The 19,917-nt window shown below is 38.7% G+C and overlaps 1 protein-coding gene across 11 annotated transcripts; it reads right to left on the bottom strand.

The window, feature by feature from the left end:
* Positions 1–979: 979 nt before the first annotated feature.
* LOC122065735 (putative disease resistance RPP13-like protein 1) lies at positions 980–18,319 on the bottom strand. Of its 11 annotated transcripts, none has more exons than XM_042629588.1 (14): positions 17,915–18,319; positions 17,673–17,762; positions 13,506–17,580; positions 13,254–13,410; positions 13,078–13,157; positions 12,157–12,412; positions 3,386–10,402; positions 3,195–3,287; positions 2,921–3,029; positions 2,750–2,815; positions 2,586–2,644; positions 2,325–2,441; positions 1,900–2,223; positions 980–1,523 (listed from the first exon to the last, which is right to left on the bottom strand). In XM_042629588.1, the coding sequence occupies exons 1-3, from the start codon at positions 18,227–18,229 to the stop codon at positions 13,528–13,530; spliced, it is 4,458 nt and encodes a 1,485-aa protein (XP_042485522.1). In that variant the 5' UTR covers positions 18,230–18,319; the 3' UTR covers positions 980–1,523; positions 1,900–2,223; positions 2,325–2,441; positions 2,586–2,644; positions 2,750–2,815; positions 2,921–3,029; positions 3,195–3,287; positions 3,386–10,402; positions 12,157–12,412; positions 13,078–13,157; positions 13,254–13,410; positions 13,506–13,527. The 11 variants fall into 11 exon arrangements, 10 of the variants coding, with proteins under 10 accessions (XP_042485522.1, XP_042485516.1, XP_042485514.1 ...); XM_042629582.1 differs by having other exon boundaries at positions 2,586–2,815; positions 3,386–9,658; positions 9,796–10,402; XM_042629580.1 differs by having other exon boundaries at positions 2,586–2,815; positions 3,386–3,543; positions 9,796–10,402.
* Positions 18,320–19,917: the final 1,598 nt, after the last annotated feature.

Genomic DNA, 19,917 nt, shown 5'->3' with positions numbered 1-19,917 from the left:
GAAAGGTATATTGGCGCTTCAACATATTAGGGATGAATATTTTAGGCCACAGAACTCCTCACCCACGGTGTAGAGAAAAATTTCTCCATTTTTTTTTTTTTTTAGTGATAGAGAGAGAGTTTTAGTTGGGTGACTATGAACGGGTTTAGATTAAAGACGTAAAAGGTGTAAAAGGTGTCATGCATCCATCATTTCATTTATGATCAATCACATGATTAGAGGATTGTTCATAGGATTGTTCATCTTGAACCAGAAATATCCTTAGTAGATGATACCTTCGAATTACAATCCTAGGGTTTTGCGTCAGTTTCCATCAACTAATGGAAACACACATTTCCCTTCGATGCCATTTGAATCAGAAATATCCTAAGCTTTTCCTTTATCAATAGAGGATGATTCATCTACAATCCCAGGGTTCACAAACTCCTATAGGGTTATAATATGTTCTCAAAACACCCTCCCGATACCCCACACACTGATTTTTATATCCCAAAAGGGCTTTTTAGAACTCAAGAAATTTTTACACCCCGTACAGCAAACAGTGCTTCCGCATGACCAATGGACGATAGTGGGCATGCCAAGACTCGAACCCACAACCAGCCAACTCAAGCGGTGATGGATTGAGGGCATTTTCACCACTAGGCTACCAACCCCATCGGTGGTTCAAGAATTCCAAGAATTAAGCATTACAAATTTTCCATATATAATTGATATTTACAACATCGAAAATAGGCTTCAAGTCCAAGAATTTTTACAGGGATGAAAGAAGTATCAATCGTACTAAGCTTCCAACACTCGAGCCTTTTGCACAAATACCAATAGAAAATAGAAATCATAGTGGCAGTTTAGAAACTTCATTAGTACAATCTATAGAGTAGCCGTTTCAGAAACTTCATTAGTACAATCTATGCCAAATGGAATCAAGTTATAACTCTTTCTCCTCTCCATCTCAATATGCTGTCAAGGGTAAAAGGCCAAAGAAAAATATTGATATTTGAACATATTATATGGCATAAAACAGTAATTTGTGAAGCATAAGTGACAACAATATTCATTTATCGAATATTTATCCGAGTTTCCTTTGGATATGAGACAAACAAAAAAGAAAGCACAAATAACAACATAAACTATAATCAGAGTCCTCTGAGATGGTTTTGCTGAGCCACATCATGCTGTCACAGAACATTAACAATTAATTGTCCCAAAATAGCCAAGGGAGTTATAGGAAGTAGTACCTAAATGGAAATATAATTGAGTTCATCAAAGAAAAGTAATCATGCAGCTGACTGGAGTGCTTGTCAAAGGAGCTCTTGCACATTGACCTCACTTTCTTCTATCCACATGGTGAGCAACTCTGGTTCTTGCATACTAATGAAAGCTGTTTGAGTTGGCACTCATTAGCAATTGCCTTTGCAGGAAAGGATTTACCACATCTTCGAGGTCCATAGAAGAGGACTCCTCTAGATGGAGACATACCAAAATTTTCAAACATCTTAGGATGCTTCACTGTGTTATCGGACAGTCTGCCAAGAATCACAAAGGAGAACATAATTAGATTGACTACGAAATTAGAAATTAAATAGATATGAGTTTCTGAAGTCTAATTACAAAGTTATACTAAGGAGAGTGTCCCTTGCTTCAGTCTTTGCTGCAGGAAGGGGAGCTATCAGTGGCATTTCTTACAATTAAAGCAAGTTTTATCAATAGCTGAAATGCCAATTTGGCTGCAACATCATAGAAACTGGATCTTTTACCAGCTGATGGCAATTATAAGTTTTATCAAATAGAAATAGGCTAGTCAAGATCAGAAATTGCAACTAGATAAGTGTATAAGCTTCTAGAAAGCAAACACGTTCCTAAGTGAAAAGGTGGTGAGGAGGGTATGAGGAAAAGGCTCACCATATAATGATACATCTTGCATATCTGTTTTCACATTCTCAAGGCCACCATTATCTTAACTTTGATAGCATTTATTTTCCTCAATCTCTGTTCCTCCCTCTGTCTCTCTCCCGTTCATCACCCCTATCAGTGTCACTTTGGTGCTTCTCATTAACAGCACCTAGGCCCATTCCTAGAATTCAGCATCCTCTTCAGAATCAATTGTTCTTTTTTCTTTTTTTCTTTTTTTTTTTTTTTTTTGGGATGTGGGGTTGTAGGGGATGTTCCTGCTATTTTTGATGTAGTCAGCAAACAGTGGGAAATACGCATGCCAACTTTTCAATGCTGCTACAATAAGCACAATGAAGGGTTAAAACTACAATTCAATAAAAGAATAAAAGAATATCAGCATACAGAAACAAAGAAAACCTGATGGAGGTACGTACGAAGACTTCTATTGGTCTTGCAAGCAGACTGGTTAAACCATGTCTTGACATAATTCCGCCAGTTCTTTCTGAAGTGCCCATTAGTCACAACACTTTCATGCTTAACTGTGACTTAACCTGAAAATAGCAGGAAGAGTGAATAATACAATTCCTGTGTGAAACCCTCGGTCTTTTCTGTTTTTCTTGGAATTCAGCCAAAGGATTAACCAAAAGAAAGAAAAAAATTGAAGGACCAAATGAATTCAATCAACATGTATTCACCTTTTTTGTCACTCTTTCTGCTACTGTAACTACATTTGATGGAAGTAAATTTGCAGTGCCTGCTTCAGGAATATCAAGGTGTCCACGGTCCATTTAATTGAGAATGTGAACAGTACTACCACCAATCACTTTATTTTTCAAGTGAACAAGTATACGATTCTTACATGCCCATGGTAAACAACTGATGAAGATTTTATACAGGTCATGAATTCAATTAGCATTCTGACTCCCTGCACCCATTTCCTAAGCAGGTTATACAAGCCCCGAGCCCAACAATAGGGATCCGTAGTATCATGTTAAAATAAAAAAAAATAAATAAAAAAAAAAAGGCATACCCAGTGCACAAGGCTCCCGCATGTGTGAGAACCACACAGCCTTACCCCAAGAATGTCGAGAGGCTGTTTCGATCGCTTGACCACCAGGTCACAACATTTGTACTTTATCCTGTTAAAATAATATACCTTCCAAATATTATGGACAATTCCGGACGATCCTTGGTAACATCTAATTTTTTTAAACTCCTTCTGTATTAAATGACAGCGGTATCAACAAATGGTTAAATCCTTTGATACACAAAACTCCCACAGTTGAAGGACAAAAAAAAAGTACCTGACCAAGTACAGTTACTATCAAAGAATCTCCAATAAAGAATCACCCAGAACTTACAATAAACTGCTGATTTAGTCCAGTTACAAGGAATATCTGAGGATGAAACATGTACTAGAATTAGACATTGAATAAAACACCAAATTAAGAAATTTCAAATATTAGAAAAATCTAACATATATCTCCACACAAACCTGTGTTACCTAGGAGCTCCACCTATAATTGTCACTCTTCTGCAGAGGAACATTCTTCAAAAACCCATTATACAGCCCAACTCCTAATAGAGATACAATTGAAATAACAAGTTTGACAGGACCTATAAATTCAGGATCAAAACCAAAATTTGTTTGTCCTGAAACCCAAAAAGGAGCCAAACTGGATTTAGAGACTAAAAGGAAATTCTATGTTATAATTGAAATAAGTTTTAAGCATCTGTGAAGATGTGAAGCACATCATCCTACAAATAAAGCAAAAATGACCTTAGATGATTGTAATGGAACATATGTAAAGAAAAACATTGTGGAATCTAACTGTGGTGTCGCTTGCCACAAGAAAATGAATAAGGTGAGAAAAAACACATTGAGTTCCCTCACAGTATTCCACAACTGAATCATATTCTGTTTTGAGCTTTCAAGAAAAAAGTTGGGCCGACCAGAGAAAGAACATATCTTCTTGGCTTTTGCAGCACCCAATGTAGGTTGTTCGTTAACAAGAAAGCAACCACAGAGGTTATCAAGAGAAGAAATGCATCACACCCAAAAAGTTGTCCTAATTTGTATTTTTTTTTATTTCTCTTTCACCTCCCTCAAGAAGGAATATGTAAACCTAAAGTATTAGTTGAAACTAATATTGGTGACATGAGCCAAGAGCTTTCTCACGATTTTCCCTCCTCTCTCTCTTTCTCCTCTCATCTTCTCCTCTTCTCTCTTCCTCTCTTCTCTCTTTCTCCTACATTTCTAATCTTAATCTTCTCAATTTCCAACTTGGTATCAGAGCTACAAGGAGTTTGAGAGTCGACTAAGGCTTCTTCCTTTCATTCTTTGAGTCTCTTTTGGACCACCTTTATTTTCTAGGGTTCCAATAGAGGCTATATTATGTAAAGAAATTCAACAAGGTGACTTAATGGAGCTTTCAAGATGCTTGGAGGGAGATTGAACCATTACAAGGCCTTATTGGAGCTCAAAGCAAGCTTTCATGCCCTGTACTCCATTACCACCAGCTCCAACTTCGAGTTTCTCTCTGTCTATCTCTCCTCAAGCGAATGTTGGGGATGGGGCTAGGCCTGTAAGTGTCACCCAAGGTCCCTTGTTTGGCCATCCTAAGTAGTGGTTTGAGATTTGTGGTGTTGATGGGACACACCTCAAATCTTTGCTTCCTGCCAGGTAACGACGGCAACCTTTTATTTCGCATATATGGCCTGAAATGACTAGTATTGTGCTCTTCGGTTGCATGTATCATATCTTATGATGCATATGTGTGAGATTGGAATGGAGTTCTACAATTAATAGTGGATTTGATGGGTTTTATCCTAAGTTTCATGGTTTTTTAGCTTGCTGGAATTTTTTTTCTTGGTTCTGAGAAGACAATATTTGGGTATTGTGTTGCCCCTTGCTTTAGATCTCCAACTGTGATTGTTTAAGAATATCCACCCATCATGTCTGATCTCATTGAACCTTTGGAAACTACATCAGGTGGGCCGAGTAGTACCAATACCAACCAAATTGTCTTTGCCAACCCCAACACTCAAATTTCCCTTGTCAAGTTGTCAGCACCAACTATTTGGACTTGTCAGACTCTATGAAGTTATCCTTAAGTCAAGGGAAACTCAGATATATTAATGGGACTATCAAGGCTCCTGCTGTCACTAATCCAAAATATCATAAATGGGAAACTGCAAATTCCACTATTATGACTTGGCTCCTCTTTTCCATGAAACCTAAGATCAGCAGAAGAATTATCCAGAAGGAAACTGCTAAGGATATTTGGGATAGTGTCTCTAAGAGCTATGACAGGGTGGGTGACTGTTAAAGTCTACCAACTCCTTCACCAAGCTCTCTATGAAGCAGGGATACAAGACTATCTTTGAATATTACAATACTATTATAGGACTGGGAGGAGTATCATCATTATTAAGACCTTCAGTTGTCTAATCCCGAAAGATGAAACCAAGGTCTACAGATCCCTTGAAAAGGAGTGAGTTCTAATCTTACTAGGAGGGTTGAACTCAGATTATGAGCAAATCCGGATACAGATTTTGGGACCGTCACCTCTTCCATCCCTTGATGAGGTGTGTAGCTACTTATTGAGGAGAAGAAGAGGTGTTATGGAGTCTGCTCCACTTGAGCTATCTGCTCTTTCTTCCACCACTCACAGAAAATGGCTTCGAGGTGGCTGAGGCCAAGGATCATCCCGTGGGGATGACAAGGATAGACCCAAACAGTGCGATCATTGTGGGAAACCCAGGCACACTCGAGAGAGGTGTTGGGTGCTTCATGGCCGACTTAGTACATGTGGTGGATCTACTAGTAATGTAGTGGTCGCCGAGGTGGGGCTACAGCCCTTGCTAATATGATAGAGATTGATCCACGAGGACCCTCACAGGTAAATACCAGCTCCTTCTCTATGGATGATAATGCAGTGCTCCACCGGTTCATGTCTCAACTTGATGGCCCATCTACCTCACAGGATGCCTCAGCTTCTACTATGCATGTCACCACATCTGCAACTTCCACAACTCCATTACGGGTTATTGACTCTGGGGCCACTGACCACATGACTGGTACATCCCACTATTATGATTCTTACTCCATTTGTCTGGTAAGGATAAGATTCGGGTGGCTGATCTCTTTTGTTTCCGATGAAGGTAGTATTCCCGTTACTTCTTCTATTTCACTTAAATCAGTTCTTCATGTCCCTAACCTTACCTTTGAGCCTTTTGTCTGTGAGTACTATGACTAAATCTTTGAATTGTTGTATCACATTTTTCCTTCCCACTGTCTTTTTCAGGATTTGGTGACAAAGTGGATTATTGGCAGCGGACGTGAGGACAGCGAACTCTACAGCCTTGAGCCACAATTATCATTTTTTACTACACCTCAGTCCTATGCATGTGGTCGTAGTGATAATAGTCCTATGGATTCTGTGATACTTTGGCATCAACGTTTGGGACATCCTTCTTTTGTTGTTATGAGGAAGCAGTTACCTCATTTGTTTACGTCTTTTTCTTCTCCTCATGTGTTTCATTGTAAACCATGTACTTTTGCTAAACATTGTTGTTCATCTTATCCCTATCATAGTAGTAGATCACTTGTTCTCTTTCACATTGTGCATACTAATGTCTGAGGACCTTGCCCTACTACCTCTTTATTTGGCCACCGTTACTTTGTTTCATTTGTTGATGATTTCTCTCGTTGCACTTGGACCATTCTTATAAAACAAAAGAGTGAGGTTTATGATGCCTTTAAAAACTTTTCTAAAATGGTCTACACCCAGTTTGAAACCAGGATCAAAATTGTCCGGTCTGATAAAGGGGGGGAGTACATGTATGGTGGTTACAGAATTTCTTCACTGACAATGGTATTATCCATCAGCTTGCATATGTTAACACACCCCAACAGAATAGGATAGCTAGGAGGAAAAATCGTCATTTGTTAGAAGTTGGTAGAAGCCTTTTATTTGGTATGCATGTTCCTATATTTTTCTCTGAAGCTGTCCTTACTGCTACATTTCTCACCAATCGTGTGCCTACCAAAATCCTTGGGTCCCAAAATCCCTTTGCACTCTTGTCTCCTTAGTCTTCTGCTTTTTCTCTTCCTCCTCAAGTGTTTGGTTGTATTTGTTATATGCATGTTAACAAATCCTTCCACACCAAACTTGATCCCAAGGCTCTCAAGTGCCTCTTCCTTGGGTATTCTTCTACTACTAAATGTGACAAGTGTTATCACCCTTCCTCTCGTACGCGAATTCTATCCAAAGGTGTCACCTTCCTGAGTCTGTGCCTTTCTTTGCTTCTCATCAGCATCCACTTCAGGGGGATAACGGAAGTGAAAGTGAAAAGGCTGTTGATGCTATTCCATTTCTTATTCCTTTGCCTCTTACTCCTTTATCCTTTGATATTGTGAAACATAAAGAGGTGGATGATGTTGACACTGGATATTGTTGACACTGGTGGGATTTGTACAGAGAAGGAACTTGATATTGTGCAACAAAAAGGATAAAGAAGACCTGCCAAGAATCCTCTTTGGATCCACATCATTAGTTTCACCCTCCTCAATCAGGTAACATTTCTTCTCCTTTTAAGTTAGACCTTATTGTTGTTCGAAAGGGTAAGAGTGCTTATACTAATCTTATAGCCTAATTTCTTTCCTATGATGCTCTTTCTTCTACAGGTGTTGCATTTATTACTGCTCTTTCTTCTACTTCCATCCATAAAACTGTTATTGAGGTTATGACAGACCCAAAATAGAAGTAAGCCATATCTGAGGAAATGATGGTCCTTGAGAAGAGAGGCACTTGGAAATTGGTTGATCTTCCCAAGGGAAGAGTTCCAGTTGGATGTAAGTGGGTCTATACAATCAAGTATCGATCGGATAGTGCTATTGAGAGGTATAAGGCAAGATTATTGGCCAAAGGGTACAATCAGGTCTATAGAATTGATTATCAGGAGACCTTTGCTCCTGTGGCAAAACACAACTCTATAAGAGTTCTTTTATCTGTAGCGGTAAACAGAAATTGGCCCTTATATCAGTTAAAGGTGAAGAATGTCTTCCTCCATGGTGACTTAGAGGAGGAAGTGTATATGTAGCGCCCTCTTGGCTTCAAATTCCTAGCAACTGATGATAAGGTGTATCTCCTAAAGAAGGCTCTATATGGTCTCAAGCACACCAAAAGCTTGGTTTGAGAGGTTCAGGCAGGCCATCTTAAAGAATGGGTATTCCCAGAATCAAGCAGATCACACATTATTTACCCGGAGAAGTATTGGTACCATCACAGTGTTGATTGTCTATGTTGATGATATTGTGGTGACTGAAGATGACAATGATGAGATAGCCAGGCTGAAAGCTTAATGACCAAACAATTTGAGATCAAAGACCTGGAACACTTGAAGTACTTCTTGAGGATTGAAGTGTTAAGGTCTAAAACGGGAATCAATATTTGCCAAAGGAAATTTGTGTTAGAGAAATTTGTGTTAGACCTGCTGAAAGAAAAAATGATGTTGGGGTGTAAACCGGTAAGTTCTCCTATTGAGCAGAATCACAAGTTAGGAGAAGACTGTGGTTCTTCTCTTGTTGGTGCAGGCAAATACTAGAGGCTAGTGGGAATCTGATATATCTGACTCCGACTCGCCCATATATCACTTATGCAGTGGAAGTAGTGATCCAGCTTATGCATGCTCCCAAGAGTGGGCACTTGGATGTTGTTTACAGCATCCTCAGATACTTGAAGTCCTCTCCAGGAAAAAAACTCTTATATGCCCAGAACAATCACTTGAGGATATAAAGTTATTCTGATGTTGATTAGGTTGGATCCATCTTTGACAGATGATCTACCTCTGGTTATTGCACATTTGTGGGTGGTAATTTGGTTACATGGCGGACAAAAAACAGCATATTGTTACTAGATCTAGTGCAGAGGAAAAGTATATGGCAATGGATCATAGAGTTTTTGAACTCATTTGGTTGAGACGACTAGTTCTTAAGTTGGGATATGATACTGATGGACCTATGCGTCTCTACTGTGATAATAAAGCAACCATAAGCATTGCTCATAATCCAGTGCAACATGATAGAACCAAGCACGTTGAAGTGGACCGTCACTTCATCAAAGAAAAAATTGACACTGCCAACATTTGCAAGCCCTTTGTGAAGACAGGTGATCAATTGGCAGGCATCTTCACCAAGGGACTCATTCCTCACCAGTTTAGTTCCCTCTTATGCAATTTGGGAATGTATGACATTTATTCTCCAGTTTGAGGGGGAGTGTTGGAATATATGTAATAAGGGTACTTTAAGAACTGTCTTTATATTATTTTGTCCTAATTTGTATTTCCTTCTATTTCTTTTTCACCTCCCTTAAGGAGGAATTTGTAATTCCCTAAAGTATTAGTTGAAACTAATATAGGTGAGATGAGCCAAGAGCTCTCTCACGATTTTCCCTCATCTCTCTCTCTCTCTCTCTCTCTCTCTCTCTCTCTCTCACATCTTCTCTTCTCCTCTTTCTCCTACATCTCTAATCTTAATCTTCTCAACTTCCAACTAACATACCTGCACTCTCTTCTCTCTTTCTCCTACATCTCTAATCTTAATCTTCTCAACTTCCAACTAACATTCCTGCAGATTAGTACAGACTAATAACAATGGTTAGTTAGGGTCCAAATCAGTTCAAAATGTAAAATCAAAGATCAGAGAGGAAATATGATGCATCGGCCAAGGACCCACTTAGACAAGTGAGCTAATGGTTGAGGAGCCCTGAAATAGTGCAATAGATTATGTTAGTCTTGTGAAATTTCTTTCAAGCACTTAATAACTAGGAATCTCAATTGCTCAAATGCCTTTTTTTTCCAAGTTCAATCAAGAGAAAAGAACAAGAAAAAAGAATACACCACCTCCAAGCTCAACGAAAAGTGCACTTTGATTCACCGTGACTGGGAAAGCTTGGCATCGTCTAGGTTGCTGAATATCTTTAGCTCCCTCATCTATTGGGCCCGTATTGACAGCTGAACTTTTGTGTCTTCCCTTCAAGCCAACCAGGCCTCTCAGGCCTTCATGGCTCTCCCTTTGTCCCCCTGCCGCCTTATCCTCTCCCATTTTTTCCTGTTTCCTTGCCACTGGCATAATCAAATGGCATCAACTGTGAACAAGGCCATTGTTCTTAGTATGATTTATAGACTGGAAGCTGGATGATAAATCAGACAGAGACATGGGTTCATCCCCTGTATCTGATTCCAGAGTGGATTGTCATTTCCATATGATCCAAAGCATCATAACCTTCTTTTTCTGCACCATCTGCTGATTCCTGGTGGTATAAATCACACTAATATCTTCTAAATTGGTGACCTCAGCTGGTGTGGCAACGGTTCAGCAGGATGACTTCCCAAGGGTTTCTGGCATTCTTGGGCTAGTGGTATCAGCTGCTTCTCACTGTTCGAAAAATCAGTGGAATGGAATGTATACTGATAACTTGATCTGCTCCACCTTCTTCTCTGCCTTGTCCTGAAATAGTTTATTAAAGGTGGTTCATTATTACATGGTAAATTCCTTAGAAAAAGTTATATATCATCCAATAAGCTCCATAATATAATTGCAGCAGGCAACCCTTGATTAAATCAATATACAACAACAATTGAAGTGGACAAGAACTAGGTCAATAGGTAAGGTATAAGTCATTCACAGACTGAAAAAAAAACACAGCAGGTTGAAGCTTCAAGCATATGGTCACTAAAACCTGAGAGCAACCCACCTCAATAGTACAGTCACCAAAGAAGAGCAGCACTCCACAAAAGCAGGACAACTGAGTACAGTTTGAAGTTTTGAGCAAACAGTCACTAAAACCTGAGATAAACCAAATTCAAGAGCTGACTCCACAAAAGAAGAGTTTATTTCTCTCCCAACTTTTTTCTTTTTTGATGAATATTTTTTTTCTCCCTCCCTCTACATCTGTTGAATCCTTATCAGCCCTTTTTATTCAAATAGGTGCAAAATGCATAACCATATGCATATATCTAGAACTGGAAGCATATTTAGAAGGAACCAACAAACCATTTTAACCAGATGAGGACTCTTAGACTAAAAACTAGTTGATTTGTTGAAAACAGTTACGGCAACGGTTAGCAAACCTTAAAGTACTGTCTATTTAGAAGGAACCAACAAACCATTTTTTATGATGGAATGGCAGCAAGACAGGAGGTTCCTGATTGAATCATGTAACACCAAGAAGGCAGCCCTTCTCTCTAGTTAGTTGGATTGTTGTAAAGAACCATTCTTTTAATGCTTAAATTAAATTAAAATTAAAGAGAAAAAAGAAGACTATGATTGCATGCACATTCGTAGGCCATAAATAGGCTACGTTATTCCAAATCCTCGTCAAACTCCAGGGGCTCTCAAAAGACAGTTCAGATTTATGCCTGAGGGCAATGGTCCCAACTACAACCATAGAAAACATTGCAGAGAAGTGAAAACATAAGTGGAGAGGAGGGACTCAGTCTTGAGATTTGACCATTAACCATTATGAAAGAGAACAGTTCTTTTATCAATACACAAAACCACAACATCAAATGAGATGGTAGTATTAGTACTAAGATAATAGAACATAAAAGCAATTTTTGCTCCTACATTTGAAGGAAGTAGGATCCTGATCGTCACTGCCAATATTGCAAAGATATGTCCCAAGAGGAATGTCAAGAGCACCTTGTTAGTTCCCACTATCCTTCTAATTGTTAATGATATTGCCAATATGTACACTAGCAAACTACAACCACAGTTTTGTCCAAGCTTCATAGTTCCATTTTCAACTGGTTCGAGTACATAGATATTGCGCCAAAATAAAAAGTGGAACAGATTTTGCAAGTAGGAAATTCCAGCAAGCCAGTAAAGGAATTGGAATCATGGACCTCAATAAAACGTAATCCTTCTTGCTAGAAAGGTAAGTTTCATTGATTTTCTATTATTTACTGACTAAAAGAAGGTAAAAAATGGTCAAAAATGAAATATGAGTACTTTTTTGTTAAAATATGAGTACATTCATGGCCGATTCAAACGAGGGGTTTGAAATTAGTGCATAGCTAACCTTGATTCCTATTCGAATTGGCCAATTTCACCGATTCTGATCAGATTCTTAAACCATTCTAATCAATTGAACCGGTTCAAATAATAATTATATAATGATATCCATTTGGATGCCATTTAGGGGGCTTTGGGTGTGGTTGGAATTGTCAATATTCATCAAATGCAAAGGAGTTGAAGCTCACCTGAGTCAGCCAAATAGTAGTAATTGAAAATAGAGTTCTGTGATGGATCGTAATTGTTGTGATTGTCTCTCTCCCAGTTTGGCGGTTGCAGCACATCGACCTCCCACAGCTGCTGATGCTGATATTGATGCTGCTTCCATCTTTCTCCATTGAATTGAAGTTCAGACACATATCATTGGCTCAACTGTTAGTGTGCTGAGGAATCTACCAGTACTTTAGGCATCCACTCTGCCACTAACTAAATAGAAATGCTTCACTGAAAAGAAAAAAAAAACAGCAAAACGGTTAACAAAAAAATCATTAAATCAGAATAAGCTTGGTGGAAGAACTATGACACATCTACACTACTAATTAAGCATATATGGAGGTTGAGAATAGCCTCTTAATAAGCAGTGTAGGAAGATCTCACACTAAAAGGACTGACTGTAGTAGACAACCCTGAACATGTAATCTCTCACACTATCATAGCACATTTTTCGATTCTTGGCCAAGGCAGAAACTTTAAATAGCCTCCACAAGGCACCACCTACAGCCATGGAACTACTTTTCTGGAAGGGACCCAGAAAATTTTGGTGCAGTGTTATTTATATTACCATAATATAGACTTGACTTCAAGTAGTTTGAAAATTTCGGTCCCAAGAAGAATTATAGGGGAGGCAGAGTATAGAATTCTTCTGTCTCTACATGTTATAAGTGGATCAAGAGCATGTCTTAATATTGTGTATTCTAAATCATATCTTCCCCTTATGAGAAGGATTTCTGACTCAGATCATTTTCTTATCTTCTTAGATTGACATTTGCATACAAGTAACAAGAAAGATCAAAAGCATTTTTTGCACTCAAAATTATAAGAAAGTTAAATAAGAAAAAGAAAATAAAGAAAAATACTGAAAGGGTACCCCACTAGTAGTTGATACATACCTATGAAGCCAGTAGAAGTTGTCAAGGCTGAAGTCGATTCTTGGGTTAACCGCTGCTAGTCTCATTGACAGAAACTGAAACTAAATGCTACCATTAGGTTAGAATTAAAATTTAGGTGCCATTTGACCCAGCCAAACTAGGTTTTGGAGTATGGACCAAGGGTGTTTGTGGTCTACCTCTGACCTGCACTTGACTCTGCAGCAACTGCGCGTGGTTGATGAGCATTTTCAAAGAGAAGAAGCAATCCATCTTGGAAAATTCTCATAATAATAATGATCTGCCTTGTATGTCTGTTATAGCATTCCATCATGCTCTTCGCATCTTATCATCCTCCTAAGAAAGCAAATTAAATTAAATTAAATTTATACATGGCACAATTTAAACTAAAGATAAAAATCATACAATTCTGACTGTAGAAGAAAATATACCTCACTTAAAAGTGGTTAGGCTTTACTGACGTTCGCCATCTATTATTACTACAGGGATTTGCGCAATCTTGGACCACTCTTCCCCTTCCCTCTCTTGGCACTGTTGTGTTAGCATTGGACAGTTCTGGATATCCAGATATTCAAGAGAGGTTAAGTTGAAGAGTCCATCGTATATGGATTCAAGAATCGGGCAGTCCTTGATGTAAAAATATCTAAGATTGGTGGGAAGCATGCCCTTTGGAATTGACACAAGAGCAGGGCATCCACCAATGATGAGAGATGGGAGAGTGCTGAGATTATGAAGGCCCGAGCTATAGAGAAATTCAAGATTCTTGCACTCCATAAGAAAAGAGCATTCCTCAATCTCCAGTTGTTCAAGATTTGTGAGGTTGTGCAGTCCCTTGGGCAAAAATTTCAGCTTCCCACATTTTAGAATCGATAGCTTCCGAAGTGCGGTGGGTAATCCCATGTCTGGAAAGGACTCAAGAGCAGGGCACTCTTCGATCATTAATATTTGGAGGGATGTGAGTTGCAGCCCCTTGGGTAAACAATTCAGCTTTCCACATTTTAAAATCCATAGCTCCTGAAGCGCAATGGGTAACCCCATGTCTAGAAAGTACTCAAGAACAGGGCACTGTTCGATCCTTAATATTTGGAGGGATGTGAGTTGGAGCCCTTTGGGCAAAGAATTGAGCTTCCCACATTTTAGAATCAATAGCTCTCGAAGCATGTTGGGTAACCCCATAACAGGAAAGAATTCAAGCGCAGGGCACTCTTTGATTTCTAATCTTTGGAGGGACATGAGTTTGTGCAATCCATCAGGTAAGGAGCTTAGGTTTGGATATCCACAAAGTGCTAATGATTGGAGGGATGTGAGGTTGTGAAGTAATCCCATGGGCAAGGACTCTAGATTCTTGCAATCTTGGATCTTCAATTTTCGAAGTGCGGCGGGTAACCCTGTTTCCGGGAAGGACACAAGAGCAGGGCAACTTGTGATTTCAAGTTCTTGGAGAGACGTGAGAGTATTCAGTCCCTTGGGCAATGACCCCAGATTCTCACAATATCTAATCTCCAATTGTCGAACCACAACGGGAAACCCTGTTTCCGGAAAGGACACAAGAGAAGGACAACTTTTGATTTCAACTTTTGATCTCTCAACGCTCAACTGCTTGACAGATGGAAGCTTGGGAAGAAAACAAAGTTCTTTGCAATCTCTTGTCTGGAGCAACTCCAAAGAAGGAAATATGTGTTTCAGTTCTCTCAAATTGGGACAATGCTCAATTTTTAGTTCCCGGAGACAAGGGAATGAGTTATGTACACATGGTGCTGGTGCTAGTGCTGCTGCTGCTGATGATGATGATGATGATGGGCTGTCAGATTCAGACAATGCTGTTAAATGGACACATTTGGACAAATACAACCTCTCAATGAAAGGAAGATTCGGAAGTACCACCAATTTTGGGCATCTCCTGATATCGAGCCACCGTAATGAAGGAAGAAGCCGTGGTAGTTCAGTTAGGTTGTCGCAATATCCTATTTTCAGCTCCACCAACACAGGGAACCAGTGAGAGAACATCCTCAGCTTGGGACAATATTTTAGAATCAGCTCACGGAGGCAAGGAAATTGTCCTCCACCTTCTTCATCTTCTTCAGGCCACTCCTCCCATTCTACCATTCCTCGAAAACTTAGCGTCTCCAATGATTGAAATTTCTTATAAGTTGATGATGAACCATCCCTATTTAACTCACATCCCACAATTTTTATAGTACTACAATCATGGATGACTAGGTGTTTGAGAAAAGGCAGTTGCCTAAGATTAGGCAAGAACCAGCACTTGCGACAACAAATGAGACTCACGGTTTCTAAATGAGAAAAGGAAGGATGCTCTATCCAGCTTGAGAATCGCGTACCACCATAGTTTAAAACCCATAGTGCTTCAAGATTGGTATGAGGTTGTAATTGGTCAAGTACATCCTCCTCTACTTTTTCATCTCTCTCCAAATCAGGAAAACTGTCATTGTTTTTATAATGACTCCAGCGCAATTGTAGCCCAAGAAGGTGCGGCTTATTCTTTAAATTCGCCACCATGGCTTTTGACCCATTATTGCCTACATTTTCCAAATTTGAAATGTCCAGACACCCACGGAGTTGTTGAGACAATTCCCTCAACTCGCTAACATTTTTGGACCCCACAAAAAATGTGCTCAATGTCTGCAGACTAGTTAAGTAACCCACACCTACTGGCATCTTATATGAATTATCCTCTATCGACCATACAGGGAGAAAAAGATGTCGAAGGTTTACGAGGTTACCCATATCCTCCGGAAACTCTATAAGTTTCTCACAGCCAGTTAGGATCAACGTTTGTAGATTGTAAAGACTTGTAATTGAGTCAGGTAGCCTCACAATATTATAAGAAAATGAGAGATCAAGAAGCCTTAGGTGTTTCAAATTTCCAATTGAATCAGGCAACTCATAATTGTGATACATTCTGAAACGTAGCACACGCAGGAATTGGAATTGGAATTGGAATTGCATGGAACTACCAAATTTCTCATAGTATTCCAGATCTAAAAGGGTGCGTAAACTTTTCATGGCCTCAAATTCTGTTGCCTCAAAATTAAAATTGTTCGTGAGGTATGACAAGTGACGGGTGGTTGTTGTAAGACTTTTGGATGCTTTATCATACTCTCTCCTACAATATATTCCACCTGAAACAAATTCTGCCAAGTCATGGATCAAATCATGCATCACATATCCTGATCCCATGTTACTAGATGACTCAAAAAATGACCTAACTTGTAATTTATTTGGTGATTCATATAGCAACTCTTCACTTGTATAAGATCTGTTTGACCTAGCATAAGGGGATGCCAAATGGTTAGAAGGACGACGATCAGATAAGTCAAAGAAGGACCTCATAAATAGTTCATCAAAATACCCAGCCCCTATATCTTCTACCCGTTTCTTTCCATTTGGTTTTGGTTGAACAATACCTTCTGCCATCCACAATATGACCAATTCAATCTTGTCAAAAACGTAGTCTTTGGGAAACAAAGCAAGGTATGTGAAACATCTCTTTAGAAGCGGCGGAAGATGATAATAGCTCAACATGAGTGATGGAAGGATCTTGGTCTCTTGTAAATCCCATATTTCATTTTCCAAAATATCTTTCCACTCATTGTTTTCCCTTTTATCTTGCAAGAGGCCTGCAAGTGTCTTTACAGCCAAAGGTAAACCCTCACATTTCTTCACAATTTCATGTCCAAATAATTTCAATTTTTTATCTACATCACATGAATCTCCATCCATGAAAGTGTGCCTTCTAACCAGTTCAAAACAAGCCTCATCTGACAGACCTTTCAGATCATAATCGTTCAGAACAGTCCGCACAATTGATGAAACACCTTTGTTCCGTGTTGTGACCAATATCTTGCTTCCTGGTTTACCAAATGCAAAAGGGATCCTTAAGGCATCCCATATCTCGTGGTCCTCATTCCACATGTCATCCATAACCAATAAAAATCTTTTATTGCTCAATACTTTTTTCAGTTCCACTTGTAAAAGGTCCAGTGAATAATAAGGAGGGGATGACCCAGTGGCTGACTCAAGAATTTCTTTCGTTAACCTCACCACATCAAAGTCTTCTGATACGCAGACCCAAGCTTTCAGCTGGAAAAACCTCTCAACTGTCTCATCATTATAAACAAGTTGAGCAAGAGTTGTCTTTCCAGCTCCACCCATGCCGACTATGGGTAGCACCGAGAAATTATTACCATATTTACTGGGGCCTGGTGTTTTGTCTGATAGCAACCATTTAACAATCTCCCACTTATCTTCATCTCTGCCAAAAACAATAGAACTATTCACCAAAGAACTCGTTGGTGGCCTTTCACTGAATACCTTGGTCCTTGAGGACCCAGATCCCATGCTCAAATTCATTAATCCTAGAGCAACACCTTCTTGTACTACACTTTTTAACTTCTCGTTGATATCCCTTACTTTTGATCCAAGCCGTATAATTCCTGGCAGCTCTTCAGCGATGTTATAAACCGCAGATTCTGTACCACCAGACTAAGAAAAAAAAAAAAACAGTACTACTTTCACTTGGAGTCATGAGAGGAACAGAGTTTCAACCAAAAAACAGAGAGGAAAAAGTTGCGTACCTGTTGGGTCTGATATTCAGATTCCAATTTCAGTTTTTTTAACCTCTTGTTGATATCCACTCCTGATGATGATCCAAACCTCTCAATTCCCTGCAGCATACGATGATGTTATAAAAATATAAACTTAATTTTATTCCTTGTAACGCTTCATTGATGACCTTAACTGCAGATTCTGGACCAGATATGAACAAAGACGAAACACTGTTTCCACTTGATAGAGTGAGAGGAACTGTGTAGCGTACCTGTCGGGTTTGGTGAGGGTTTGTGGTCTGAGATTCAGATTCTAATTTCAGGTGTAGAAGATCAGTAAGAAAGTCATCCAGCATATCCTCCACATCATAGAGGAGCTGCTTGACGGGGTGGAGCCACAGTTTCACATGATCGTTCGTGAACTGCTTCACTTCAGCTTCATCATAGAAAGCCTGAATCACGGCTGACAACCTCTGCAGTGACTCCACTCCATCCAACTCGATTTCCCATCGCCTAAACAAGTACAACAACTCAGGAGACCTAAGCTTGTCAAAGGCAACCTGAAGAAAGGGGAAGGATATTGACATCTTCTTCTTTCAAGGAGAAAAACGTTCCTCTTTGAGAGAGAGTGAGAGAGAGAGAGAGAGAAGCAAAAACAGAGGACAACAAAATCAGAGGCTGTGTTTGGTAGCCAAGAGGAGGAGAAAAGAAAAGGTTACAAATTTGTCTTTGCACTTGTCTTCACCTAGCAGAAGAATTTTTTTTTTAAATTCCAAATTTATTGGGAATTGTGAAATTTTTTTGCTTCCTCCAAAATTTTCTTGCCAAAAATATATGAAAACATAAGATAAAAAATAAATGATTACACAATGATTTTCAATGTATTACTTTTTCTTAAAATTCAAATTTTTTTGAATTTTTTTCTTTTCTTCTCTTGATAACCAAAGATACACTCTTTTTATTTTCTCACCATTTGTTCTCTTTTCTTCTCTTGGGTACCAAACATAACCTTAAGGTTCCATTTGACTTTGTTTTTAAAAACATGTCTTTTCGTTGTTTTGTGTTCAAACATGAAAAAATACTTAGAAAATGGTTTTATTTTTTTTGTTTTTTTTTTACTTGTTTTTAAATAGAAATTTAATTATTTTTATATTTTTAAAAACAAGTGGGAGAGACAAAAATTGTAAAAAAACCCTACTTGACCTATCTCAAGTCCCAACTCATTGTTGAAATTTCTCGTTATTCATAAACGACAACTCCAATCTAGTTGTGCGAAGCTCAAAATTCTAGACTACCTTCATCCTTCTGAAAGCTCATTTCCATGAAACTTACTCACAACTCCAACGTCGTGCCTTCACTCATGAGCTGCATACCTGCAATGTCATGCCTTCACTCGTATCTTGAACCTGACTATATATTTGAAAATATTTCAAAAATCAAAAAAATCAAACACCTTTTTAATGTTCTAAAAATAGTTTCTTAGCATAAAAACGGAAAAACTCATTTATGTTGTTTTTAGATAGAGAGACAAAATCAAATGGGTCTTAAATCGTCTACAGTGAACGATGAAGTGATATGAATATTTAATCGTTAAGAAGGTCTGGCCATGATTTCAACAAAAATAAATAATTAGAGGGCCCGGCCATGAACATTAGTGAGCATGCTGAAATTAATAAGATCCAACTTGAGAGGTGACGATGAACAGTCGTCAAATGATGGGAGCAACTTGCCCAGGAACCTTCCCTGAGGATCAATTTAGGTATTAGAATGAGTAAAAGGTTGTCTCCTTTAATAATGGTGTGATGATAAGCCCCAGGAACGACAAGAATAAGAGCTAAGAGAGAGAGAGGGAGAGCAAGAGACAGGCTGAGAAAAATGAAAGTATTCCCAGCTTATAGTAAGATCTCCTGAAACAGTCCAACCCTTAGACAAGCTTATAATTATTTAGCAGGAGGATTTATTTTGGGGGAATTTATTATCACTCCCCTATAGTTCGCCCATATTTATTAAAACTTTTCGACTTTTTTACATTTTTACTAATACTCTCCTGCTTTTTTATTTTTACATCTCTTTCTCTCCTGTTCTTTTTAAATATCCAGATTACCCGTTTCATTTGTAACCTATTACATTTTTTTCAAATTGATTGATTTAAAACATGGTTTGAACCAAAACACTTATAAGTTTTGTTTCATCCAATCATCAAGGATATTGACATAGCTGATGTGTCCTTAAAGATATTATTTATTTATTTATTATTATTATTTTATTTCATCTC

This window comes from Macadamia integrifolia, unplaced genomic scaffold (assembly GCF_013358625.1).
Source record: "Macadamia integrifolia cultivar HAES 741 unplaced genomic scaffold, SCU_Mint_v3 scaffold2107, whole genome shotgun sequence".
Lineage (NCBI taxonomy): Eukaryota > Viridiplantae > Streptophyta > Magnoliopsida > Proteales > Proteaceae > Macadamia > Macadamia integrifolia.
The sequence above is the reverse complement of the archived record's forward strand: the minus strand, read 5'-3'. Positions and strand labels throughout refer to the sequence as shown.

What these genes read in the sequence shown, in the direction of transcription:
- LOC122065735 (XM_042629586.1), bottom strand. Translation starts at nt 18,229, where the DNA reads ATGTCAATATCCTTCCCCTTTCTTCAGGTTGCCTTTGACAAGCTTAGG. An exon ending in ACCCTCACCAAACCCGACAG is followed by an intron (nt 17,763 to 17,914) that starts GTACGCTACACA and finishes CGTATGCTGCAG; the next exon opens with GGAATTGAGAGGTTTGGATC. An exon ending in CTGAATATCAGACCCAACAG is followed by an intron (nt 17,581 to 17,672) that starts GTACGCAACTTT and finishes TTTTTTTCTTAG; the next exon opens with TCTGGTGGTACAGAATCTGC.